Genomic DNA, 23,421 nt, shown 5'->3' with positions numbered 1-23,421 from the left:
GGTCAATTTAGACATGCATAGTTTGATAAATAATGTAACCAATTTAAGCCTAATTATTGAAAAGTAATTCTTATAAGCCTTTGGACAAGTTGGAAAATCTGGTTGATCAGCAGCCAAATTATTTTCTCTGAAATGGGAAGGATACCAACCCTGCGCAGACAATGAGAAAACTTGCATCTGGTCCGACAGGAACACAATTTGGGTAGGAGTATACAGATCTTTTCAAGTAACCTCAAGTTGATTACTTTTGGTAACTTTTCCATATTCTCATTTAGAATGTCTAGGTAAGCAATGGCAATTGAGCAGAACCTTTTTTTAGAATTGATTTGCGGTACTTGTTCTCATACACATATGTAATAAAAAGACACATACTTCTGTTAATATATATTACTGTAGTATCCTGCATAAACTTGTATTACTGGTATAGTGCTTCTTTGGAACTAACAAAGAGTAATACATAGCAGTGCCCGCTGTACATAGCTGAGAAGGTTATTGTGTATGATGCCTGAAGGGCTATGGAAGCTTTACGCCCTCTCGACAAAACCTGTCATTTTTTGCAAAATGTTTGGAAGGCAAAGTGCCAACCAATCAATTTTAGCCTTGTGTTATCCACCTATTGAGAAATTAAGTAAAGTTAAATAATTTTAGGTATTGGTGAAGACATATATAAAACTAGGACGGAGCATGCACTTTGTAAATCAGTTACATTTTGCTAATTATTTATCATGCATACATTTTGCTAATTTTTTAACATGAACAGAAGTAAAAATGTTTATTTTAATAAGTAGTAAACTTAAATTTGCCGATGATCAGCCTGGCCTAACATATATAATGCCCCCTTATAACATAATTCTACCTGTTTGATTCCTAGCAACCATTCACATTTTACTTTACACATTCCTTATTTATGCAGAAAAGAAGCTAGTGATAATCTGATTGGTTAATGTCAGCAACAAGTCTGCGAAAATGTTCTCAGACACAAATGAGTCCTCTTATGGAATTTGGAGGTTATTGACATCCATCTGTTGCCCTTAAGGAAAGTACCGAACAAGTTAGACAAGCATGTGGAGCTTTTACTTTGAGTAGCACTAACATAAAGTGTAGTTATAGCTTATACATGAACATTTATGGTACTTTGGAAAAAGGAACATCCACTTTACATTAAAGTGACACTAAACAATATTCTTTTTCTTCACATATAATCCATATACGTCCTCTACTTAATGCCCCCTCATAAAATTATTTCTTTCTGTGTTTTTTTACCTTCTTGTAATGTCCTTCGTGAGCTACTTAAGGTCTCCATTTCCCTCTCACTTTCAGGTGTTTGGAATGAGTAGGGCACATTAGTTACGATCATGTGCAGTGCTCTACACTCACTACAAATTCCATAGTCATTCTCAGGAGTGAGCAGGAGAGGTGGCTGCATTACTACATACCGGGGGATCATGATGAAGTAACATAGCCACCCTCTAACAGAAGGTCAGATCACAAGCACCAAAATAAAAGGAATTGGTAGATTTGGACAAGGCAGGGAGCAACATACGTACTTTTTGAGGTCTGAATATACAATATAATTAAATAGAATTTTTATAAAGCAGAGTTTATGATCACTTTCAGTTTTGTTCTTTGTATTTTCCTATGTCATTACTCCCAATAAACTTGCCTAGATGTCCAGGGGACAGTCATTTTGTAGTAAATTACATCACTAAAAAGCAAGTCATACTAATGGCTCAGTGACATCACTTGTACCTACAAATCTATTATGTGTTTTTGTTTTTTAAATTCTTTATTAAAAATTTTCATGGAGAAATTTACAGCCAAGCAAGACATAAACAGAGTAACTTGAGTAACAAGGACCTGTATCTGTATGGTTTGAGTTATAGGAGTCAAGGAGGGGATGCTACTTATGACAAGTTACCATAGTGAGGCAACAAAGTAGGAAATAGGAGAAATGGAGAAAGGAAAAAAGAAATCTGGCCAAAAGAAAACATGGGGTGATGGTCCCCTTGGGGAGACCAGCCACACAATAGCTCTGCCTAATAGTAGAAGCTGAAAGCAGTACAGGTTGGTCAAGTTACTTATTAGACATCAGTGCATGGTACTCTAAGGAAAATGTAGTCAGACCGATAAAACTATGTTTTGAAATATATCTCCTCCCTCTAATTTTCCATAGCCACTATGTCTTCCATGGAGGCAATCTACTGAACTTTATGCAGCCGTAGGCTAATCAGTAGTGCCACTATCTGTTTCCAGTATAGAGGGATACACATCCTGGCCATGTTCAAAAGGTGAATCAACAAAGAATGTTTATGGAGTACCTGGAGAAAACACAGAGAGACCATGCAAAACACATCAATAACTGCCTTGAGTTTACATGTTCTCCCTGTGCTTGCATGGGTTTCCTATGGGTACTCCAGTTTCCTCCCACACTCCAAAGACATGCTGGTAAGTTAACTGTCTAAATTGGTCCAGTATATATACTGTATGATTGAATGTGAGTTAGGGACCTTAGATTGTAAGCTCCTTGAGGGCAAAGACTGATGAATGTACCAATAATATGTATAAAGCGCTGTGGAAATTGATAGCGCTATATAAGTACTCTACATGCAATAAATACATTTAAAAAATTGAGAATGGGGAGTAATGTGGGAGCAAAGTTGCAGGGTCATTACCTAGTTTTATGTTAGTTAATTTAAAGTATAACTAAAGGCAAAACTTTTTGGATAAAGTGGAGAGGGATTAGAACGCTTGTCATTTATTATTGCTGCCTGTGCCCCGTTAAGGAGATTCATCCTGTCTATTTGTCCCATTTACCTTATCATTGAAAGTGAAAGTAAAAGAAAATCCCAGATTTTGGGTTGTCTCCAGAAGTAATAGAGGGGAAATCTTCAAACAGCGACACTAGTTCTGGTGACCTGGGGGTCCCCAAGGCATTCCCTTAATTTTCATGGATTTCCTTTCACTTTCTGTTTGGCTATAGGACAGGAAGTGAAGGGAAATCTCCTCAATGGGACACAGATGGCGAACAAAATTTTGACAGAGGTTATAACCCTCCCTTGCCCTTTCCAAAATGAAAAAAAAAAATTGCCTATACTTCTAGTTTAAGGATGTCTCCCATCTGTTTCCTGAAGGTTTAAAGCAACGGACAACTCCAAAACATGTATGGCTTACAGCCCTCCTGTTGTTGATAATACCAAACAAATTGGGGACAAATGTGCGAAGAGCTTGTATAGGGTTCAGGGAACTCAATACTAGCAGGATGTATTTGTATCTTGTTTTACAAATACAGTCAAAAAATCAATTATATATTTTGACTATGTACAGAGGCAATATATAGTTTATAAATGTGAAGTAGTGAAAATGATAAAATAGTGGTGTCCTAGGATGCAGACAATATCAGACAATAACAGTCTAAAATCTGTGTGGTAGTTATTGCATATTGTGCTGCATCATCATTCTTTGCTGCTTTATTGCAATTTCTGCCATAAGTCCAGGTCTACCCAAAATGCATAATGTATTCATAGGTAGTATCTGAAAGGGCTAAGTCAACCAGTGGCTTCTTAGATCTCTTGTGAGCTTTACTGATGAGATTCTCTGACTTTAGTTAGTGGACCAAGAAAACCCAGGGTGCCATCAGAGGCATCATAAGAATGGGTCTAGAGCCTGGTACATGTCCAGATGGCCCACCTACAACCTTTATATTCCTGCAGTAAAACAGTGGGATAACACAGTTGGCCAATGGTGAATGAGAGTGGATGTGGTGATTATAGTTTTTCTTATTATAAAGCTTTAAATATGCCTGTCACTTCACAAGGGAGTTTAACAGCTGGCATCTGATGGGGCAGGCAGGCAATCTACAACCAGTGCAAGTGAGGTGACTTCTGTATTACAATCTTTATCGTTGGATAAAGGGAGTAAAGCTGCTTCCTTGCCTAGGGCCCCATTCTGCCCTAATCTATTTCTGGATGTTATCTTCAATGTATGAACCGGTGGTCCCTCTTTCTCTCTCACACACACTTTCTCTAACTCAAATTTAAATTTAAATTCAAATAAGCTTAATTGGCAGGAACAAATACATTTTACATTGCCAAAGCAATTTGGGAGTTATTACTAACATTCACGTAAACAATCAGTTTAAGACCTATTTCAGAAATACTTGTTACACTTTCTTCCATTCTCAGTTAAACTCATTAAAACCTCATCATTATGGGTTTAAAAGCTGGAAGTGTTTACTACTACAGGTGTTATCAATAATGTGAAGATGTCATGAGGCTCTGCTTTACATCTTGAATTATGACCCAGAAAGGTTGACTACACAATACATGCAAACATTACATAGAAGGAGTTTATCCAGTGCTCCTGTCTACCTTCCTTTTTTTTCTGTTTGACAGTCAAAATCTTTAGTTAGAAATATATTTCCTTAAAATAATATGTTTCTGTCTTCTGAAATAAAAGGTCAGTTGCCGTAGGCTGTACTATTATATCAATTTTCCTTTAAAACTGTAAAGGCATGCTTGCTAAAAAACAAACCCTAAAATAGATGTCAACCCTAACAATGAACTCCTCTTTTGGTCTGTATTGAATATACAATTGAAAGTTTGTTATATCTGACTAATCAAATGATTTCCTGTGCTCTGTGATTGTAATGGTTGTCATCAATTTGCGTTGTTCCCATTTTTCTCTAGAGAACTATAGAATGCCACCACCTATGTTGCATAGATGAGGAGATGGGAAGGTAGTTTGTAATCCTAACACAACACTGGCCCTAGACTTGAGATTCTGCTCCTTTATAGATTATTATTATTATTATACATGTTTTATAGCACTGACAGTTTGCGCACCGCTTAACAAAATAAAGGCAGACATTCCAGTACATTATACGTTGGTATTTTGGGACTAGGTTAGTGATGTAGCTGGGGGCAGAGTTATGGATGGCTTTGTAAATTATTGTTAGTATTTTGAATTTTATTTGTTGAGTGAGTGAAAGCCAGTGGAGGGATTGGCAGAGAGGGGTGGAGGACACTGAATGGTTGGTAAGGTGGATGAGTCTTGCAGCGGCATTCATTATTGATACAATATTTTGAGTGAATAGTTATCCTAGAACAAGAACTGTGTTATTGACAGGATCACCAGGTGAAAACAAAGGAGGAAATACTGAAAAGAGAAGTATGGGAATTTTTTTGGGGGGGGGGGGGTCATACTTACTTAGGTGGATGTAGCATTGGTTCGATGCTACATATGTCCCCCGATGGCTCTAACACTAAGAATCAAGCGATCAAACACCCCTGACTGCTTGTTTCTGGGCTCCCTGAGCAGAGAGCCAGTGAAGTCACTCGCTGTGAAGGGGCGTGCGAGGCTGAGCTGGGTGCCGATCCAGGCATGTGGCTGAATCCCGACCATATGGTCGTGATCTTTCACAAGCCTGGACTGGCTCTGTGATGTCAGCTTCAGCCCGCTGTCTGCTGAAAATGGGCCACAGGAGTGCAGAACGAACTGCCCTCCTGTGATCCACAGGAGAAGTACAGCCAAGCGCGCTTTGGCTGTACTTCTCCTTTAAAAAAAAAAAAGAAAACAAATGCAGCCACAACATCTATGGTAATCTGCAACATAAACCATTTTTGTTGTTGACTATAGATACACTTTAAGTCATGCTAATTTTCTGTTATTCAAAGCTTAAAGGGATAGTACAATGCTAAAAAATAGTGTGCAAATGACGAGTGGCTATGTTTTTGTTCAATTTTGAAACATACACTGTTTTAAAATCACGTAGTTGAGTTGAATGGCATGTAACTGCTGCCATATTTGGAATATTTTTTTTTCTGCTTAATAAATAGTTTTGCTAAACCAAGAACAGTAGCCAATGTGCATACTATAACACCAAATTATATTCCAGTGGTTAATTTTCTGTTAGTGAAGATTTTCTGCTGTGGGCAAAACACACCTAATTTGTAATTCTGTCTCTAGCTGATTACCTGTGCTAAGAATGATAATAAGTGGGATAGAAGTATATTCAGTTCAATTGTGATGCAAAAGAGCACTATCATTATTTATTTGTTTATTTTTCACATACCTTGGTGTTCTTTGGCTTTACCATATGCAGCATTAAATGTGTTATTTCATAATTGTCAGTCTAATTTTCCATCATTTACTATACTGATCTAAATCTCTATGCACCAGGCTGCCTTTTTTAGTTAGAAATAAAATAGTTAATTAGGATTTGCATAAGGTGTATTTCAGTCATACATAAAACTTTGCATTTAGTCTGTACAACATATTTTCCCTCTTAATGACGGTTGCTATTTGGGTTGCCTTGCAAACGTAATCCCTTTGATTTATGCTTTCCATTATCTTATCATTTCTATGGCCTGAATACTGACCTCATAAAAATACAGAGCAGTATGAGATGGAAGGTTGAGAGGGATGTTGCCCAGAGTAATGGGACAAAAGACTGTAGTGCCACAAAGAAGCTGTACTGTATATAAAAGATTAAAGTGTGCCTAGACCCAAAAATAAAGATATAATACTCTATATCAGGGGTACTGAATTAAAATTCACAGAGGCCTCTTGGTAAAATCAAGACCCCCCCTTCTCATACCCCCTTGACATCAACACCCTCAGCCCCCCACATTACTGTCCTCAGTCCTCCATTACAGTACTTATATCCCCCACATAGTACTCAGCCCCCCTACATTACTGTCCTCAGACCCCCCATTACAGTACTCAGTTCAACCCCTTACAGTCCTTAGCCCCCCCAATTACTGTCCTCAGACCCTCCCCTTACAGTACTCAGTTCCCCCACTACAGTTCTCAGCCCCCCCACATTACTGTCCTCAGACCCCCCCAATTACAGTACTTAGTTTCCCCATTACAGTCCTCAGCCCCCCAACCCCCACATTACTGTCCTCAAACCTCCCCCCAATTGCAGTGCTCAGTTCACCTCATTACTGTCCTCAGCCCCTCTCGTTACAGTACTCAGCCACCCTCCTGACATTACAGTACTCAGCCTTAACTCCCCCCCACATTATAGTACAGAGCCCTCACACACATTAGAGTACTCAGGGCCCACACACATTATAGTACACAGCCTCTTCATTGCAGTACTCAGCGCCTCTCCCCCTTCCCATATTACATCTAGCCTACCTTACATAGATGGGAGGATGGGAAGCACAGCCAATCTGAATAGAGGACGGAGGCTGCAAGCTGTTGATTGGTTGCTTGAATCGCCCTTCATCTTTGCAACCAATCACTGACTTGTTTACCTTGGGCAGCTCCTGCCCTCCCTCCAGAACTGTCCCACCTCCCGCTGTCAGCTCTGCAAAGATGAAAGGGTGACAGCTGAGAGAAGAACTGGCTCCTAAATGGCGTGACCACTGTGGTCCAGGTAGGAGAGTGATTGGGGCCGGACCCAGACCGTGGGCCGCCATTTAGTGATGCCTGCTCTGTATTGTAGATTACTTGTTTTTAGATGTGATGGTTGCCTTCATTTTCAGTTTCTAGGCTAAAAACATTTTCAGCAAATACAGAAAATACCTTGATTTTGCCAGGAATGCTATGCCCTTGTCACTCCCTGTGAGCTGAAAATAAAAGACAGACATGTTTGAAGTCCAGCCCGTGTGACAGCCATGACTCCCTTTATAGATACAGTTGAGAAATGAGTGTAGGCACAAAGGGAAAGGAAGTGGGCTATTTTCCAGGTGAAAATAAAGGGAAAAACACCTGAATAAAGGAAAGTAATGCAGTCATCATGTCTATGGACTGGTAAGCTGCAATATAGTGCCTTGCAAAAATATTCACCCCCTTGGCATTTTTCATGTTTTAATGCCTCACAGCCTGGAATTAACATGGATTATTTGAGGATTTGCATAATTTAATTTAAAGAACACGCCCACAACTTTGAAGATTTTTTTTTATTGTGAAGCAAATAACAAATAGAACAAAATAACAGAAAAAGTCAATGTTCACAACTATTCACCCCCTAAAGTCAATACCTTTTGCAGTTATCACAGCTCCGAGTTGCTTTGGATAAGTCTCTATGAGCTTGCCACATCTTACCACTGGGATTTTTGCCCATTCTTCCTTGCAAAACTGCTCCAGCTCCTTCAAGTTGGATGGTTTGCGCTTGTGAACAGCAGATTTTCTATTGGATTGAGGTCAGGGCTTTGACTAGGGCATTGCAACACATTTACATGCTTCCCCTTAAACCACGCAAGTGTTGCTTTAGCAGTGTGTTTGGGGTCATTGTCCTGCTGGAAGGTGAACCTTCATGCTAGCCTCAAATCACCCACAGAGTGGTACAGGTTTTGCTCAAGAATATTCCTGTATTTAGTACCATCCAAATTTCCCTCAACTCTGACCAGTTTCCCAGTCCCGACTGCTGAAAAACATCCCCACAGCATGATGCTGCCACCACCATGTTTCACTGATGGTGTTCTTTGGGTGATGTAAAGTGTTGGGTTTAGCATTTTTTTTTTTTAAAGTTAAAAAGCCAAAAAGTTACATTTTAGTCTCATCAAACCAGAGCACCTTCCTCCATACATTTCCTCCATACCTTTTCGCAAACTCAAAACGTGCGATTTTGTTTTTTGCTGAAAGTAATGTCTTTCTTCTGGCCACTCTGCCATAAAGCCCAACTCTATAGAGCGTACGGCTTATTGTTGTCAAATCTACAGATACTCCAGTCTCTGCTGTGGAACTCTGCAGCTCCTCCAGGGTTACCTTAGGTCTCTGTGCTGCCTTTCTGATTAATGCCCTCCTTGCCCGGCACGTGAGTTTTGGTGTGCAGCCATCTCTTGGGAGGCTTGCTGTTGTGCCATGTTCTTTCTATTTGGTTATGATAGATTTGATGGTGCTCCTAGGGATCATCAAAGATTTGGATATTTTTTATAACCTAACCCTGACTTGTACTTCTCAATAACATTGTCCCTTACTTGTTTGGGGAGTCCCTTGGTCTTCATGGCAGTGTTTGGTTAGCGGTGCCTCTTGCTTAGGTGTTGCAGCCTCTGGGGCCTTTCAAAAAGGTGTGTATATGTAATGACAGACCATGTGACACTTAGATTGCACACAGGTGGACATCATTTCACTAATTATGTGACTTGTGAAGGTAATTGGCTGCACCAGAGCTTTTTATGGGCTTCATAACAAAGGGGGTGAATACATACGCACATGCCAATTATAATTTTTTTATTTCTGGAAAATTGTTTTATGTATATATTTTCTAATTTTACTTTACCAACTTAGACTATTGTGTTCTGATCCATCACATATAATTCAGATTAAAAAAACATTTAACTAAAGGTTGTAATGTAACAAAATAGGTAAAAAGCCAAGGGGGGTGAATACTTTTGCAAGGCACTTTATATAACATTTTTGTTCCAGGGTTTAGATACGCTTTAAAAAATGATTGAACTTTATTTTTTTATTTTTTTTTACTTTAGCACAGTTGCAGTATATTTCTGGATAGGATTAGCAGATCATTAGCTTCTTGTGTGCAGAGTGTCAGGAGAGCAAGTATACAGCTAATTAAGTAGTAAATTGCATGCTTTTCCCTATTCACATGATGGTGTCTCCATAGTTTTTTATATGTATCTGTTGTGTGTGTGTGTATGAAAAATCCTCAAATCTGTGTATCTGCACTAAACATACATTACTCATTTCTATGCAGGGATATGGCACTTGTGTAACTCTTGCTGTGTTTTCAGTTAAAACAGAGCCAATGAGCGGCAGTGACATTACTGCAACAACTGCTGAAGGATCTTTAGACAACTACTCCGGATCAGGTAAGAGAGACGTTATGACAAAGTGCTGATGTTTCTTCTTGTACTGGTGCGTAGCTTATAATGACAGCTATTTATTTTGCTCTGTAGAAATGTTACTTCACGGTTTATGCCATTCTGTCTAACTGAATCATGGTCTTGAAATGACACCATATCCTGCATTTTCCATTTTGTGTTTAAATGTCCTTACTTTTATTAGCCCTGAACTGTATTGTGAAAAAAAAGTTATATAAATTATGTTTCTTTTAATAAATTCATGTCACTGGAGTTGAGAGATGTGGCCTGCTTGAACAATTGACTCTACAGTTTGTTTTTAATTGCATTTTTCCAGTGCAGAATTTTTATATGTAGAGTAGTTGACTTCATTGCAATGTAGCCTTGTGTTCCACACCATATATTTTTTGTTGTCAATGCTAAATGTTACTTATAGTAGAGGTAAGAAACGGAGGATTTTAAATGTATTAATGATCCCTTTCCATGAAGATCCACTATGTCTAATGGTTTTGTGTCATATTGTTTTTTTTTTTGCTTGTATCAGTTCAGCCAGAGGAGCTGAGAAACCACCAAAGAGATTTATATCTCTAGAAAATGTTTGATTAGTTGCTAGGAGTATAACTGACAACTAAAGTCCATAGTTTGATGAAAAGAAGTGAAACTATTTTATTGTGGTATTATTTATAATGATTTTGATGCTAATAACAATGTTGATGACCTTAGTGATGATGATGAAGATGACAAGGTTTTTTTTAAATGTATGCTTAGGTACTCGGGTAGTGTATAATTAATCCGGTAAGCCTAGAAGCCTCTTTTATTGTTATGGAAATCTTGGATAGCAAAGGTTTGGATAAATGCAATTTCTCCATGACCCCGAATTGGGACAGCTTACAATTACTCATATGGATCTTGAGATAAATCCTGATATACTAGTATAGTCTGTTGACTTTCTTTTTAATGGGCTGCAAGTGGAGCGGATTTAGCAAGCAAGAGGCCCTTAAAGTGTTTCTTAGGTATAAAGCACTTATGGTTGTTAAGCTGTCTTGTAGCTTTAAAAGGGGGTCCTGTCATGTCACTTATGATTTTTAAAATAAGAGGCAATGAAGTCTTTTTTTGCATTTTCAATAGACTATGCAGTGAAACTTGTGGTATACCTTGACTCTCCCTCTAGTTAAAATGGCAAATGTATTCTAATTAAATTCAGTTTAAAAAAAAAAGTAAATTAATGTAATGTTTGAATATAGTAGCCTTTACACAGTTTTATAATATACTATTTTTTTTCTGTAGAGGAATGTACATGCTCACGTTATAGGGGTGTGTGTAGTTTCCTGTCTGACCTGTCATTTTCTGTGGTCAGATGAGCAACATATGCAGGCTTACTACTAATAAGGAGAAGAACACTGATAGTTATAGTTAATGTGAAAGTGTCACAAGTTGTTTTAAGGTAACTTTGAGAGTTCAGTTTTAAAGTGTAACGCCAAGGAAACCTGTCTTCGTTAGGTTTTAGAAAAGTAGGAAAGGGTTAGCACCACTGTCAAGGTTTTATTGCTCTCTGTTGCTTCTGCTGGGAAGATTTCTCCAATGCTATCAGTCAGCACAGAAAATGAGGGAGCAACTTTGAAGGGTACACAGACAGAAAGGAGAGCTGATGGGTGTTCTAGCATTGTCCTACTCTTGCTATTCGATAAAAAAAATTACAAAAACAGGAAGTGAGGGAAATCTCCCCAACAAGGCCACAGTCAGCATTAAAATGTGACAAAGGTGCTAACTCTTTTTTATTCTGTCCAAAATTTAATAAAACTTTTGGCAGAAGATGCATTTTAAATCTTCAATCTCTTTGCAGAAAATAACATAGAAGCTTCAGTAGTGCTAGAGCACTTTATATTACTCTGCCTTGATACTGAAGAAAGACACATTTTTCATAAGACAAAAAGAAAGAGCTGGTGTGAGATGGGTTAAGGTAGTGTCTCAGTCCAAATTAGTATGCATACAACATCCGCATTTGGCTCACGGAACTTTTAATGAGTCACACCTCAAACATATATATAAAAAAAATTGTCATATATTTGAAAAATATTGACATACATTTAAAATCAACACATAATGCAAAAATTGATAAACATCAATACATATGTAATCCTCAATATTGAGCAACAGGAAAAACCTTTCCAAAGAACCTATGCAGTTGATATAGGTATCCACGATCAATGTGGATATACTGTGCTATTAATCTCAACGCATTTCACAAAGGAAATCTCGCTTCTTCAGGAGGGGCACAAGAGAGTATAATTTATTGAAAGAAAAAGGCCAACTTCCACCTCAATGGTCGTTTAGCTCATAGATAAATTAGCATCAAATGTGTTCCAAGTATATATAGTCGTGGGGACCGGAAATAAATTGAGGAGCTGTGGAATGGAGGGGGGATGAGAGAAGGATGGTGCATCTGCTTGGGGATCTGATTGCCAGATACATATTTTTGCCTCTCACTTAGGGTTTGGGGTGATTTATTTTTCCACGCCTCACTTGATACTCACCTTCGGGTTTTTGCTGAGGTGGAGTCATCCTTCTCCCCCCCCCCCCCTCCCTTCCACAGCTCCTGGTGAGAGAATAGTGGACCTTCTGGCCATTTTATTCTGGCCCCGTGACTATATATACTTGGGTTGAAACACAAGGTACTGTACTATAGGAAACTGTCCAACTGAAGTCTAACATCAAACTAAAGTGATTAATTTTGTGTGGAGCTGGCTTTCAAATAGGTACAAATTTTAATCCAAGAATGTTGTATAGTAATTTACCTTTTTACTGTAGTTACAAAATACATTATATAATTTCATGTTAATGACTTATCTACAGTTGTCATATCATTATGTGAACTGGCCCATGGTCATACTAAAATAAAAATATGTACACTAAATCTAGTCCTAGTTAAAGTGCAGGATTTTAGATGCAATGCATGGTTAGAGTTTCCTATTATGCAAGGATGGGTATTTGATTTGCTGTCCTCTCTTTTTCCTCTCTCTATGTGGAGTTATTGGAAGCAGTGGATTCAGCCCCAGACAAACACACCAGTTTTCCCCACAGATCTACCCATCCAAGTAAGATTCCAGTCTTTGTAGTCTAATGAAATGAACACATGACACACATAAACCTGTCATTTTATGTTTTGAGCACGTCTGCCACTTAATTGTTAAATTCTAAGGTACTGCTGTGCTATGGAAGACAGCTAAGGCATTAGGTTTCAACTTTCTCTCAATCTGAACTCCCTTTCTTTCTAAAGGCTGTCTGTGTCTCTTGACATTTTCCTTCTCCCCTGTATGTCTTTCTGTGTCCACCTTTCTATATTCCAATTACTCATTTTTTCTGTTCATTCCTATACATATTCCATTCCCTTTTAAATCTACTTCTATTTTTCTGATTTTTCTGGTGGTAATGTTTCCATTAGGCTTTTACCCTCTTTTCCCTCAATATGCCTGCAGCCTCTGTAGCCTTCCGCTTTTTTCCCATCTAAATTCCGCTTTACCCTGTTTATTTTTCCTGATTTTCTTCTAATTTGTCTTTTTTTCCTATAGTCCCTATAATTTTTCCTTCCTCCTTTAGAATCTGTATACTTCCAGTTTCTATAATTCTCTTCTTCCTCTTCCAGTCTGTATACTTCTTTTCTTTCTACGCCAGGCCCTATACTCATCTTCTCCCTCCTCCAATCTCTATAGCTCTCTTTTTCTTTCTTAAACTTCTTCTTTATCATATAGTCTCTATACACTTCTTCTTCCACCTCCAGTCTCCATACTCTTCTACCTTCTCCAGGCCCTGTACTCCTCATCTTCATCCTCTCTTCTTCCTTCTCTGGGCTCTATATGCCTCTTTTGCATCCCTTTAGTCTCTATATGCCTCTTCTTTCGCCTACAGTCTCTATGCTCCTCTTCTTCCTTCTTCATGCTCTATACTCCTATTCTTCCTCCTCTGATTTCTATTCGTCTTTTTTTTCCTCTCCAGGCTCTATTCTCCTCTTCTTCATCCTACAGTCTCTATAAACTCTATAAACTCCTCTTTATCTTTCAACAGCTATACTCATTTTCTTCCTCCTGCACTCTGAACAACCATTTTTCACTTTAATTTCTTCTCTAGTCTCTATTCACTTTTCATCTTCCTTTACCATGTATACGCCTGTGTTCCTTCCTATATTATTCATCTTGTTTTCCTGCCACTCTTTATACACCTTTTTTCTCTGGTTTCTAAAAGCATATCCTACTCTGGTCTCTTCATTTTTTATCTCCCTGCCTTTATTGTTATCCCCTGATCACCAAATGCCCTTTTCTAATTTTTACTGATCCTACTTACCTAGAACCCTTATTTTGTTTAATTTCCCTGTTTGTCTGAGTATTAATCTAGATTCTAGACCATATACCATAATAATAGGAAGGAAGTTTAGCATATATAATTGTACTGTGATGTTGTCATTCAATGGGGTTTGTTTACTAAAAAGGTAGAAAATGTTTACTTAGTAAAGTGATTTCATCAATCATTTGCAAGGAAAAATCTTGTGGGCTGAATGAAAAAAAACTGAAGAGCTCAGGAGGAGCAGCTGTACTTACTACCCAATGTTAGTACAGCGATCTCCCCTGCTGAGCCATTGGCTGACAGCGCCAATTGGGAGACCTTTTTACGGTCATGCACCTTCTGTCAGACTGACTGCCTTACCCACAGGCTGAATGTTGGCCGGTTTCTATTGATCCGGCCGATGCTGCCGAATATTCAGCCCCTGTGAATGGTTCTTTAAAAAAGCTTTGCTAACTGGATATTCTCAACCCTTTTAGTTAGCTACCCCAGTGTATTTTGAACCAATAGAATTGTTTATTGCCCACACATTGTTGTTTATTGCATCACATTGAAATTTGTTTTGGATATCTAAAAGGAAATGTTGTAATAATAATATATATCACTAAAAATTGAGTGGAGGAAGTATACTAAGGAGAATGTTGATATCTTGCAATTTTTTTACTGAAGTACTACCCCTTTTTTTTTGTATTTCTAATAGCAGAGCTTACCCACATATTCTGCCCACCCCGTCTTCACAAACAATGGCAGCGTATGGGCAAGCCTCATTTCCCACAGGAATGCAACAAGCCACAACCTATGCAACGTACCCCCAACCAGGTCAGCCCTATGGAATTCCTTCTTACGGTAGGTCGCCTATCTTAGTCCAAACTCTCATTCATTCTGTTTTATTATTTTTCTGCTTCCATTTGTTTTTTTCTTGATAGACAAGCGAATATCTTCCATCATTTATCATATAATAGCATTCTCTATTGTATAACAAAATACCATATATACTAATACACACTTTTTCCATTTGTTGTAAAAATTAAGATACAATAATAGATCTGAATTAGAGCATGGCATACTACACTGTAGTTATGGGAGCCTTTCAGCTGTTGTTCAGCTGCAACTCCCAGAGATCTCATGGGCTCTGGTAGTTGATAGAATACATGGTCTTTTAATAGGGTGTGGAGTCTTGAGAAGTTCAGGCATTCTATTCATAATGAACAGCTGAAATAGAAAAGGCTTCATGTACTATTTACAGCATCTTGTAAATTCTTTATTATTTGGACTGAACTGTTATTAAAAATGGGCAGTGCTAAGCTGTGGAGGGCGAATGCTCTGGAAATTAGTTAGGCATAGGAGGCAAGGTGAGACATTTATATTTTTGCCCCAGCAAGGTTCTAACTAAAAGGGATTCACACCCTGCACTGTGGCAGAAGGCCACAGTGTAAAGTCTTATATAAACTTTAAAATGTTAAAGAACTCTAAAAGTAATTTTAAATTTGTTAAATCCATAGCTTTTATTGTAATATTACTTGCCAATCCTGCCATTGGGGTCCTTGTTTAGAAACTTCCTGTTATAAGGTCTAAACCATTTGTTTCCCATTTGCTCTACTATGTTGTCACTCTTTGACATGCGCTCCTGGCAAAGACTATAAATGGCCATGCTGACAATCAATGCACAGGCTGGTTCTGCTGCTGTTGTCGGAGCAGGAGCAGCTGCCGCTAGAGCAAGTGCTTGTAGATATGAAGTAGTAGCAGAAGACTGAAGGAGATCAGCAGCACTGAGATGCAAAAAAGCAGGAATTAAATGTGAAAACAGTATTTTCTAATAAGAAGAATATATATATATATATATATATATATATATATATATATATATATATATATATATATATATATTATATTCTTATATATTTATGATACACATCATGTTAGAATTAGTTTTTTTTTAACTCCCAGTGATGGGTTTGGTTAGGTTTTAAAATGGTGGCAATGACCTAAAGAATTTTGCTTCCATCTGCTGAATCATATACATTTGTAAATAGTGTAATTTCTTGTTGATTATGCAAGTAGCAGGAGGAAAAAAATACAAAAATGACAAGTTACCAAAGTACAACCAAAGAGCAGAATGGTGAAAAAAGTAAATAAAGGGGCATTGCCATTTTGCAAATTCAGAGGCATCATCCTATAGAGCAGGGGTCTCCAAACTTTTTAAGCAAAGGGCCAGTTTACTTTCCTTCAGGCTTTAGGGGGGGCAGACTGACTGTGGTCAGTGGAAGTTAAATATGCCCCATTGTTGGTGTCAGTTAGAAGAACAGTGCCCCATTGTTGGTATCAGTGCGAGGAATAATGCCCCATTCATGGTGTCAGTAGAAGGAATGGTGGCCCGTCAATGAAGTCATTTAGAGGAATAGTGCCCCGAGGGCCAGATACAGGCAAGCAACAGGCCCTTGGCCTGCAGTTTGATGACCACTGCTCTAGAGTAAGCTACCCATGATAGACTCCTACAGCATGGAGGCAACAAGGGAGCATAGGAAAGGAAGTTAATCAGGGAGAAATCCTGTTAGACAGCAACATAAACATAATTAAACCTTATTTCTAATATTACAATATAACCAGTGGTTATTTAGATTGGGTAACAAGGAAGGTTATATACTATGTAATGTAAATCAGTAAATATAGAATTGTGGCTATATAAGACACATCACTATATTCTAAAAGGCAAATAGCCATCAAGAATCTAAAGAATCTAAGAAGAGCTGGTAATTTTATTTATTTCCATTAAAATTTTTCTGATTGCTTATACAATAATTTCTTACTTTCAGTACCTAGTAAAGATAGATCCACTATAGTAGAGCAATATGTTGGTTTTGTTCTTTTTCTGAATTTAGCAACACTTTGAAATGACCATTTGCCTAAGTTTGGACATGCGTATCTGATGTCACTAACTGATTTAGGTGCATTGTGGGCAGGCATCAAGACGGAAGGAGGACTGCCACAATCACAGTCACCAGGCCAAGTTGGATTTCAGAGTTATGGCTCAAGCTTTAGTGCTCCCCAGCCGGGACAGGCCCCATATAGTTACCAAATGCAAGGTAAGTGAATGCTTTTGGTATGGCTGTACCTGTAGATACAAGTTACATATGATGTGTGTTGCCTCTACACCTGCCTACATAGCCGGTTACATTGGACAGGGTCATAATTTAGGGCATCATCAGCCAATTGGTTAAAAAGAAAATGAAAATTATATTGATGTGGAACTGCAGACAAATATGAAAAAGCTTTGTTTATGTAAAAATGATTACTTGTTTTTTTTAAATACTACTGGTATAATTGTCTAATGTCTATCTTCTTCTGGAAACTTCCCACAATGCAGCAGATGTCAGACTGAGCATGAATTTTAAGCCCTGTGAGCCAATTAGGTTATATTGCTCAGTACTGTTAAGCCTTATACACACTATCAGTTTTTCTGCTGAGTTTTTACTTCAGATTTACCAAAACTATATAATATGAGGTCAAACCTTAGGAGTTTCAATGTGTATGTAATCAGGAAGGCCCTTCTACTACATGGTTTTGGTAAACCTGAAGGATAAACTCAGCAGAAAAACTGATAGTGTGTATGGGGCTTTAGCCTAAGTAAAACTACAAATATTGTGGCAGGTGAAAAAGTTAAAATGGTTGTAAAAGTAGAAGGTTTTTTACTTTATTGCATTTTCAGTATTAAGGTAAAAAACCTTCTCTGAATAGGATTCCCCCAACCCCCCTAAATACTTGCCTGAGCCCAATCTTGATCCACCACTGTGCCCTCCACTCTTTCTCTCTCTCTCATTACTGAACATGGAGGCAGCAGTGGGCACCACAGCCTGTGAGGAGAGAGCAGGGGACAGGGCCAAGATGCATGGGTCAGGATAAATCTTACATGAGTGGTCCCAATGGGAACATTTATCAATAAGTTGCAGTTGTTGCATCTAGTGATGGCCGAACGGTTCGCCCGGCGGTCGTTTCGCGGCGAATTTCCGACATTCGCGGTCCGCACGTTCGAACGCCTTTTTCCGTCGTTCGCCGCGGCGGACTTACGTGTTTAATGTATACAAGAACTTTAACCTTTGGTGACACGTTTATCATGTGATACAGGACAGCCAATTGAGACATGACAGCACATGGACACTTGTACATTCCCCCTAACCTATAAATACACCCGATCCGGTGGCCATTTTACATTCTTTCTTCTGTTACGATAGGGACAGGTTCCTGTGTGGAGTAGGGAGAGATAAACCACTAGCTATTTGGTACACAAAAGTTCTTTTCAGGACTGGTATAGGTGTTAGGTGTTGATAGGTTTGCTGTGCTGCTGATTCTTGCAGCAGCCTGAGTGTCTTTTGTTAGTTTAGAGAAAGGGAAAGGACGGTGTATGCTACAGGGACAGCCAGATTAGTCTTTCATCATCATCATCATCATCATCATCATTAGCTGTTACTATCAAGGTCCACAAAAGAGCTGTTCCAGTAACCACTAATCGTTCTCTTTTTTTGCCAATTTGTATAGGGACAGGAAGGAAGCAGTGTTGTCAGGCAGTGAGGGTAATTTTAAAGACTTGCTGTTATTATTAGTTCCACAAAGGTTCTTTTCAGGACTGGTATCAGTGGTACAGTAATAGGCTTGTACATGTATAATATTCTTTCTTCCAAATATAGAAAGGATATTATACTTGACTGCTGCCCTTCTGCTGCAGTCTGCTAAACATTCACAACTCACTTGTTCCACAAAAGTTCTTATAAGGACTGGTAACTTGGTATAGGGTGCTACGGTACATAGGCTTGAGTGCGGTACAGTCTGCTGTTCTGTAAGGACCGCTATCGGTCCACAATAGATAGGGTTGACGTGCACCACTGCTGACCGCTGCCCTATACTGCAGCAGTCCTTCAGCGGTATAGGGACTGACGTACAGTCTGCTAATCACTAACACACAACCTGCTTGTTCCACAAAAGTTCTTATAAGGACTGGTAACTTGGTATAGGGTGCTACGGTACATAGGCTTGAGTGCGGTACAGTCTGCTGTTCTGTAAGGACCGCTATCGGTCCACAATAGATAGGGTTGACGTGCACCACTGCTGACCGCTGCCCTATACTGCAGCAGTCCTTCAGCGGTATAGGGACTGACGTACAGTCTGCTAAACACTAATACACAACCTGCTTGGTCCACAAAAGTTCTTATAAGGACTGGTAACTTGGTATAGGGTGCTACGGTACATAGGCTTGAGTGCGGTACAGTCTGCTGTTCTGTAAGGACCGCTATCGGTCCACAATAGATAGGGTTGACGTGCACCACTGCTGACCGCTCACCTATACTGCAGCAGTCCTTCAGCGGTATAGGGACTGACGTACAGTCTGCTAATCACTAACACACAACCTGCTTGTTCCACAAAAGTTCTTATAAGGACTGGTAACTTGGTATAGGGTGCTACGGTACATAGGCTTGAGTGCGGTACAGTCTGCTGTTCTGTAAGGACCGCTATCGGTCCACAATAGATAGGGTTGACGTGCACCACTGCTGACCGCTGCCCTATACTGCAGCAGTCCTTCAGCGGTATAGGGACTGACGTACAGTCTGCTAAACACTAATACACAACCTGCTTGGTCCACAAAAGTTCTTATAAGGACTGGTAACTTGGTATAGGGTGCTACGGTACATAGGCTTGAGTGCGGTACAGTCTGCTGTTCTGTAAGGACCGCTATCGGTCCACAATAGATAGGGTTGACGTGCACCACTGCTGACCGCTCACCTATACTGCAGCAGTCCTTCAGCGGTATAGGGACTGACGTACAGTCTGCTAAACACTAATACACAACCTGCTTGGTCCACAAAAGTTCTTATAAGGACTGGTAACTTGGTATAGGGTGCTACGGTACATAGGCTTGAGTGCGGTACAGTCTGCTGTTCTGTAAGGACCGCTATCGGTCCACAATAGATAGGGTTGACGTGCACCACTGCTGACCGCTGCCCTATACTGCAGCAGTCCTTCAGCGGTATAGGGACTGACGTACAGTCTGCTAAACACTAATACACAACCTGCTTGGTCCACAAAAGTTCTTATAAGGACTGGTAACTTGGTATAGGGTGCTACGGTACATAGGCTTGAGTGCGGTACAGTCTGCTGTTCTGTAAGGACCGCTATCGGTCCACAATAGATAGGGTTGACGTGCACCACTGCTGACCGCTCACCTATACTGCAGCAGTCCTTCAGCGGTATAGGGACTGACGTACAGTCTGCTAATCACTAACACACAACCTGCTTGTTCCACAAAAGTTCTTATAAGGACTGGTAACTTGGTATAGGGTGCTACGGTACATAGGCTTGAGTGCGGTACAGTCTGCTGTTCTGTAAGGACCGCTATCGGTCCACAATAGATAGGGTTGACGTGCACCACTGCTGACCGCTGCCCTATACTGCAGCAGTCCTTCAGCGGTATAGGGACTGACGTACAGTCTGCTAAACACTAATACACAACCTGCTTGGTCCACAAAAGTTCTTATAAGGACTGGTAACTTGGTATAGGGTGCTACGGTACATAGGCTTGAGTGCGGTACAGTCTGCTGTTCTGTAAGGACCGCTATAGGTCCACAATAGATAGGGTTGACGTGCACCACTGCTGACCGCTCACCTATACTGCAGCAGTCCTTCAGCGGTATAGGGACTGACGTACAGTCTGCTAATCACTAACACACAACCTGCTTGTTCCACAAAAGTTCTTATAAGGACTGGTAACTTGGTATAGGGTGCTACGGTACATAGGCTTGAGTGCGGTACAGTCTGCTGTTCTGTAAGGACCGCTATCGGTCCACAATAGATAGGGTTGACGTGCACCACTGCTGACCGCTGCCCTATACTGCAGCAGTCCTTCAGCGGTATAGGGACTGACGTACAGTCTGCTAAACACTAATACACAACCTGCTTGGTCCACAAAAGTTCTTATAAGGACTGGTAACTTGGTATAGGGTGCTACGGTACATAGGCTTGAGTGCGGTACAGTCTGCTGTTCTGTAAGGACCGCTATCGGTCCACAATAGATAGGGTTGACGTGCACCACTGCTGACCGCTGCCCTATACTGCAGCAGTCCTTCATCGGTATAGGGACTAAGAGTTTTGTCACAGGGTCATTTAAAAAATGACAGGCAGAGGAAGAGGCAGGCCCTTCCGCAGGGGTGGTAGGGGTAGGGCAGGAGCAACAGGCTTGAGCCAAAGTGGGAAGTTGCAGAAGGTGCGTTCAATTACTTTAAAGGATGCACCAGACTTGGTTGAGTGGCTCGCTCAGCCTTACTCTTCTGCACCCTCCTCATCCTCTCGATCTGCACCCTCTTCTTCACTCTCTGCTATGTGCACCCCCAAAGACACTACCACCAACAACACGACCACCACCACCACCACCACATACCTTCCGCTTGAGTCACTGGAATTATTTTCCGATCCATATCAAGAGGACATTTCTGATGCGCAGCCACTCTTGGTATTGGATCAGGAAGAGGAGGTAGCAACAAGCGCTACTCAGCAGTCTGACGCCAGTACCCAGATCAGCCCAAGGAGGAGGTTGGTCCCCGGTGTTGCTGCCTACTCCGAGATCTCTACTTATAGCGGTGGGGAAGGTGACGTTGATGATGACGTGTCTAGTGATGTCACGTGGGTGCCCACAAGAGAGGAAGAGGAGGGGAGTTCAGAGGGAGATATGGACCAGCAGATAGGGAGGAGAAGCAGCAATGACTTACATTGCACAGCAGGGACAAAGCAGACTGCAAATGTATCAGGAGCGAGTCATCGACCATGTACGGTCACATCTGGCGCTCCCAGGACACCGGCACATGGCTCCGCAGTGTGGGCTTTTTTTAACGTGTCCGCTGCTGACAATAGCGTTGCCATCTGCAATCTTTGCAGTCAACGCGTTAGTCGCGGTAAGCCCAATACTCACCTAGGGACGACCGCCTTAAGAAGGCACATGAGCAGCCATCACCGAGCCCAGTGGGAGCAACGGAACACACAAAGCCACACTGCAGGCTCTCACCGTCCAGCCTCGTCTTCTACTTCTCCTTCTCCTCTCTCCTCACAATTGTCCTCCACTCCACCTTCCATCACGCCAAGCTCACATTTTTCTGCAAAAAGGCAGGCTTCCGTGGGCCTAATGTTTGAGCGTAAAAAAATGATGACGCCGGATAACCCTCTTGCCCAACGGTTGGCGGCTGGCTTGTCAGAACTCATAGCCCGCCAACTACTGCCATATAAACTGGTGGACTCGGAGGCCTTTCGCAAATTTGTGGCCATTGGAACACCACAATGGAAGGTCCCAGGAAGGAAGTATTTCTCAGAGAAGGGCATCCCAGAGCTATATGGCCATGTTCAGCGGCAAGTGAATGTATCTCTGGCACACAGTGTCGGTGCCAAGATACATCTGACCACAGACACGTGGTCTAGCAAACACGGGCAGGGAAGGTATATCAGTTTTACTGCCCACTGGGTGAACCTTCTGACGGCCGTCAAGCATGTAACCCGTGGCACCCGTGTAGATTTGGTTTTACCGCCACGGATTGCATGCAGGCCTGACTCTTCTTCTCCTCCTCCTACTCCATCCTCCTCCCTCTCCTCCTCAGCTGCCTCCTCCTTTTCCGCTGCTAGCGTCTCTTCCACTGCACCGCCCAAGCTCCCCAGAACCTATTCCACATGCCAGGTGAGACGTTGCCATGCCGTGCTGCGTCTGTTGTGCCTGGAAGCAAAGAGCCACACTGGCCCGGCACTCCTTTCAGCTTTGCGTTCACAGGCAGATGAGTGGCTAACACCGCTCAATTTGACAGTTGGTAAAGTGGTGTGTGACAACGGTGCCAATCTGCTTAGCGCATTGAAACAGGGCAAAATCACGCACGTGCCGTGCATGGCACACGTCTTAAACTTGGTCGTGCAGCGATTCCTTGTCAAATACCCTGGGGTCCAGGACATCTTGCGGCAGGCAAGGAAAATCTCGGCCCATTTCAGAAGATCTTACACGGCCATGGCTCGCCTTGCTGACATTCAGCGGCGACACCATCTGCCGGTCAGACGTCTTATTTGCGATTGCCCGACGCGATGGAACTCAACCTTCTATATGCTTGATAGGCTGCTCCAGCAGAAACGTGCAGTTAACGTCTACCTGTATGAACTCTGCGAAAGAAACGGTTCTGGGGAGCTGGGTTTTTTTTCACCGCGCCAGTGGCTGCTCATGCGCGACACATGCAGACTTCTGCGGCCATTTGAGGAGATCACCAAACTGGTCAGTCGCAGCCATGGCGCCATCAGTGACATGGTACCT

General features: G+C 41.0%; 1 protein-coding gene across 6 annotated transcripts in view; it reads left to right on the top strand.

Moving 5' to 3' along the window:
• The window catches only part of EYA1 (EYA transcriptional coactivator and phosphatase 1), a 145,471-nt gene that overhangs the window by 20,762 nt on the left and 101,288 nt on the right, over positions 1-23,421 (top strand). For 2 of the 6 annotated variants that reach the window (XM_077492860.1, XM_077492862.1), the window contains 4 exons: positions 9,699-9,776; positions 12,796-12,862; positions 14,803-14,948; positions 17,063-17,185. In XM_077492860.1, coding sequence (XP_077348986.1) covers positions 9,699-9,776; positions 12,796-12,862; positions 14,803-14,948; positions 17,063-17,185 — 414 coding nt within the window. Of the gene's footprint in view, positions 1-9,698; positions 9,777-12,795; positions 12,863-14,802; positions 14,949-17,047; positions 17,186-23,421 lie in introns of all 6 variants that reach the window. The other 4 variants (XM_077492858.1, XM_077492861.1, XM_077492859.1 and 1 more) reach the window with 3 other exon arrangements.

The sequence above is a fragment of the Lithobates pipiens genome, unplaced genomic scaffold (assembly GCF_037356315.1).
Source record: "Lithobates pipiens isolate NorthernLeopardFrog02 unplaced genomic scaffold, aLitPip1_a1.2 Scaffold_19, whole genome shotgun sequence".
Lineage (NCBI taxonomy): Eukaryota > Metazoa > Chordata > Amphibia > Anura > Ranidae > Lithobates > Lithobates pipiens.
Note: the sequence above shows the minus strand (reverse complement) of the source record. Positions and strands in the feature narration are given on the sequence as shown.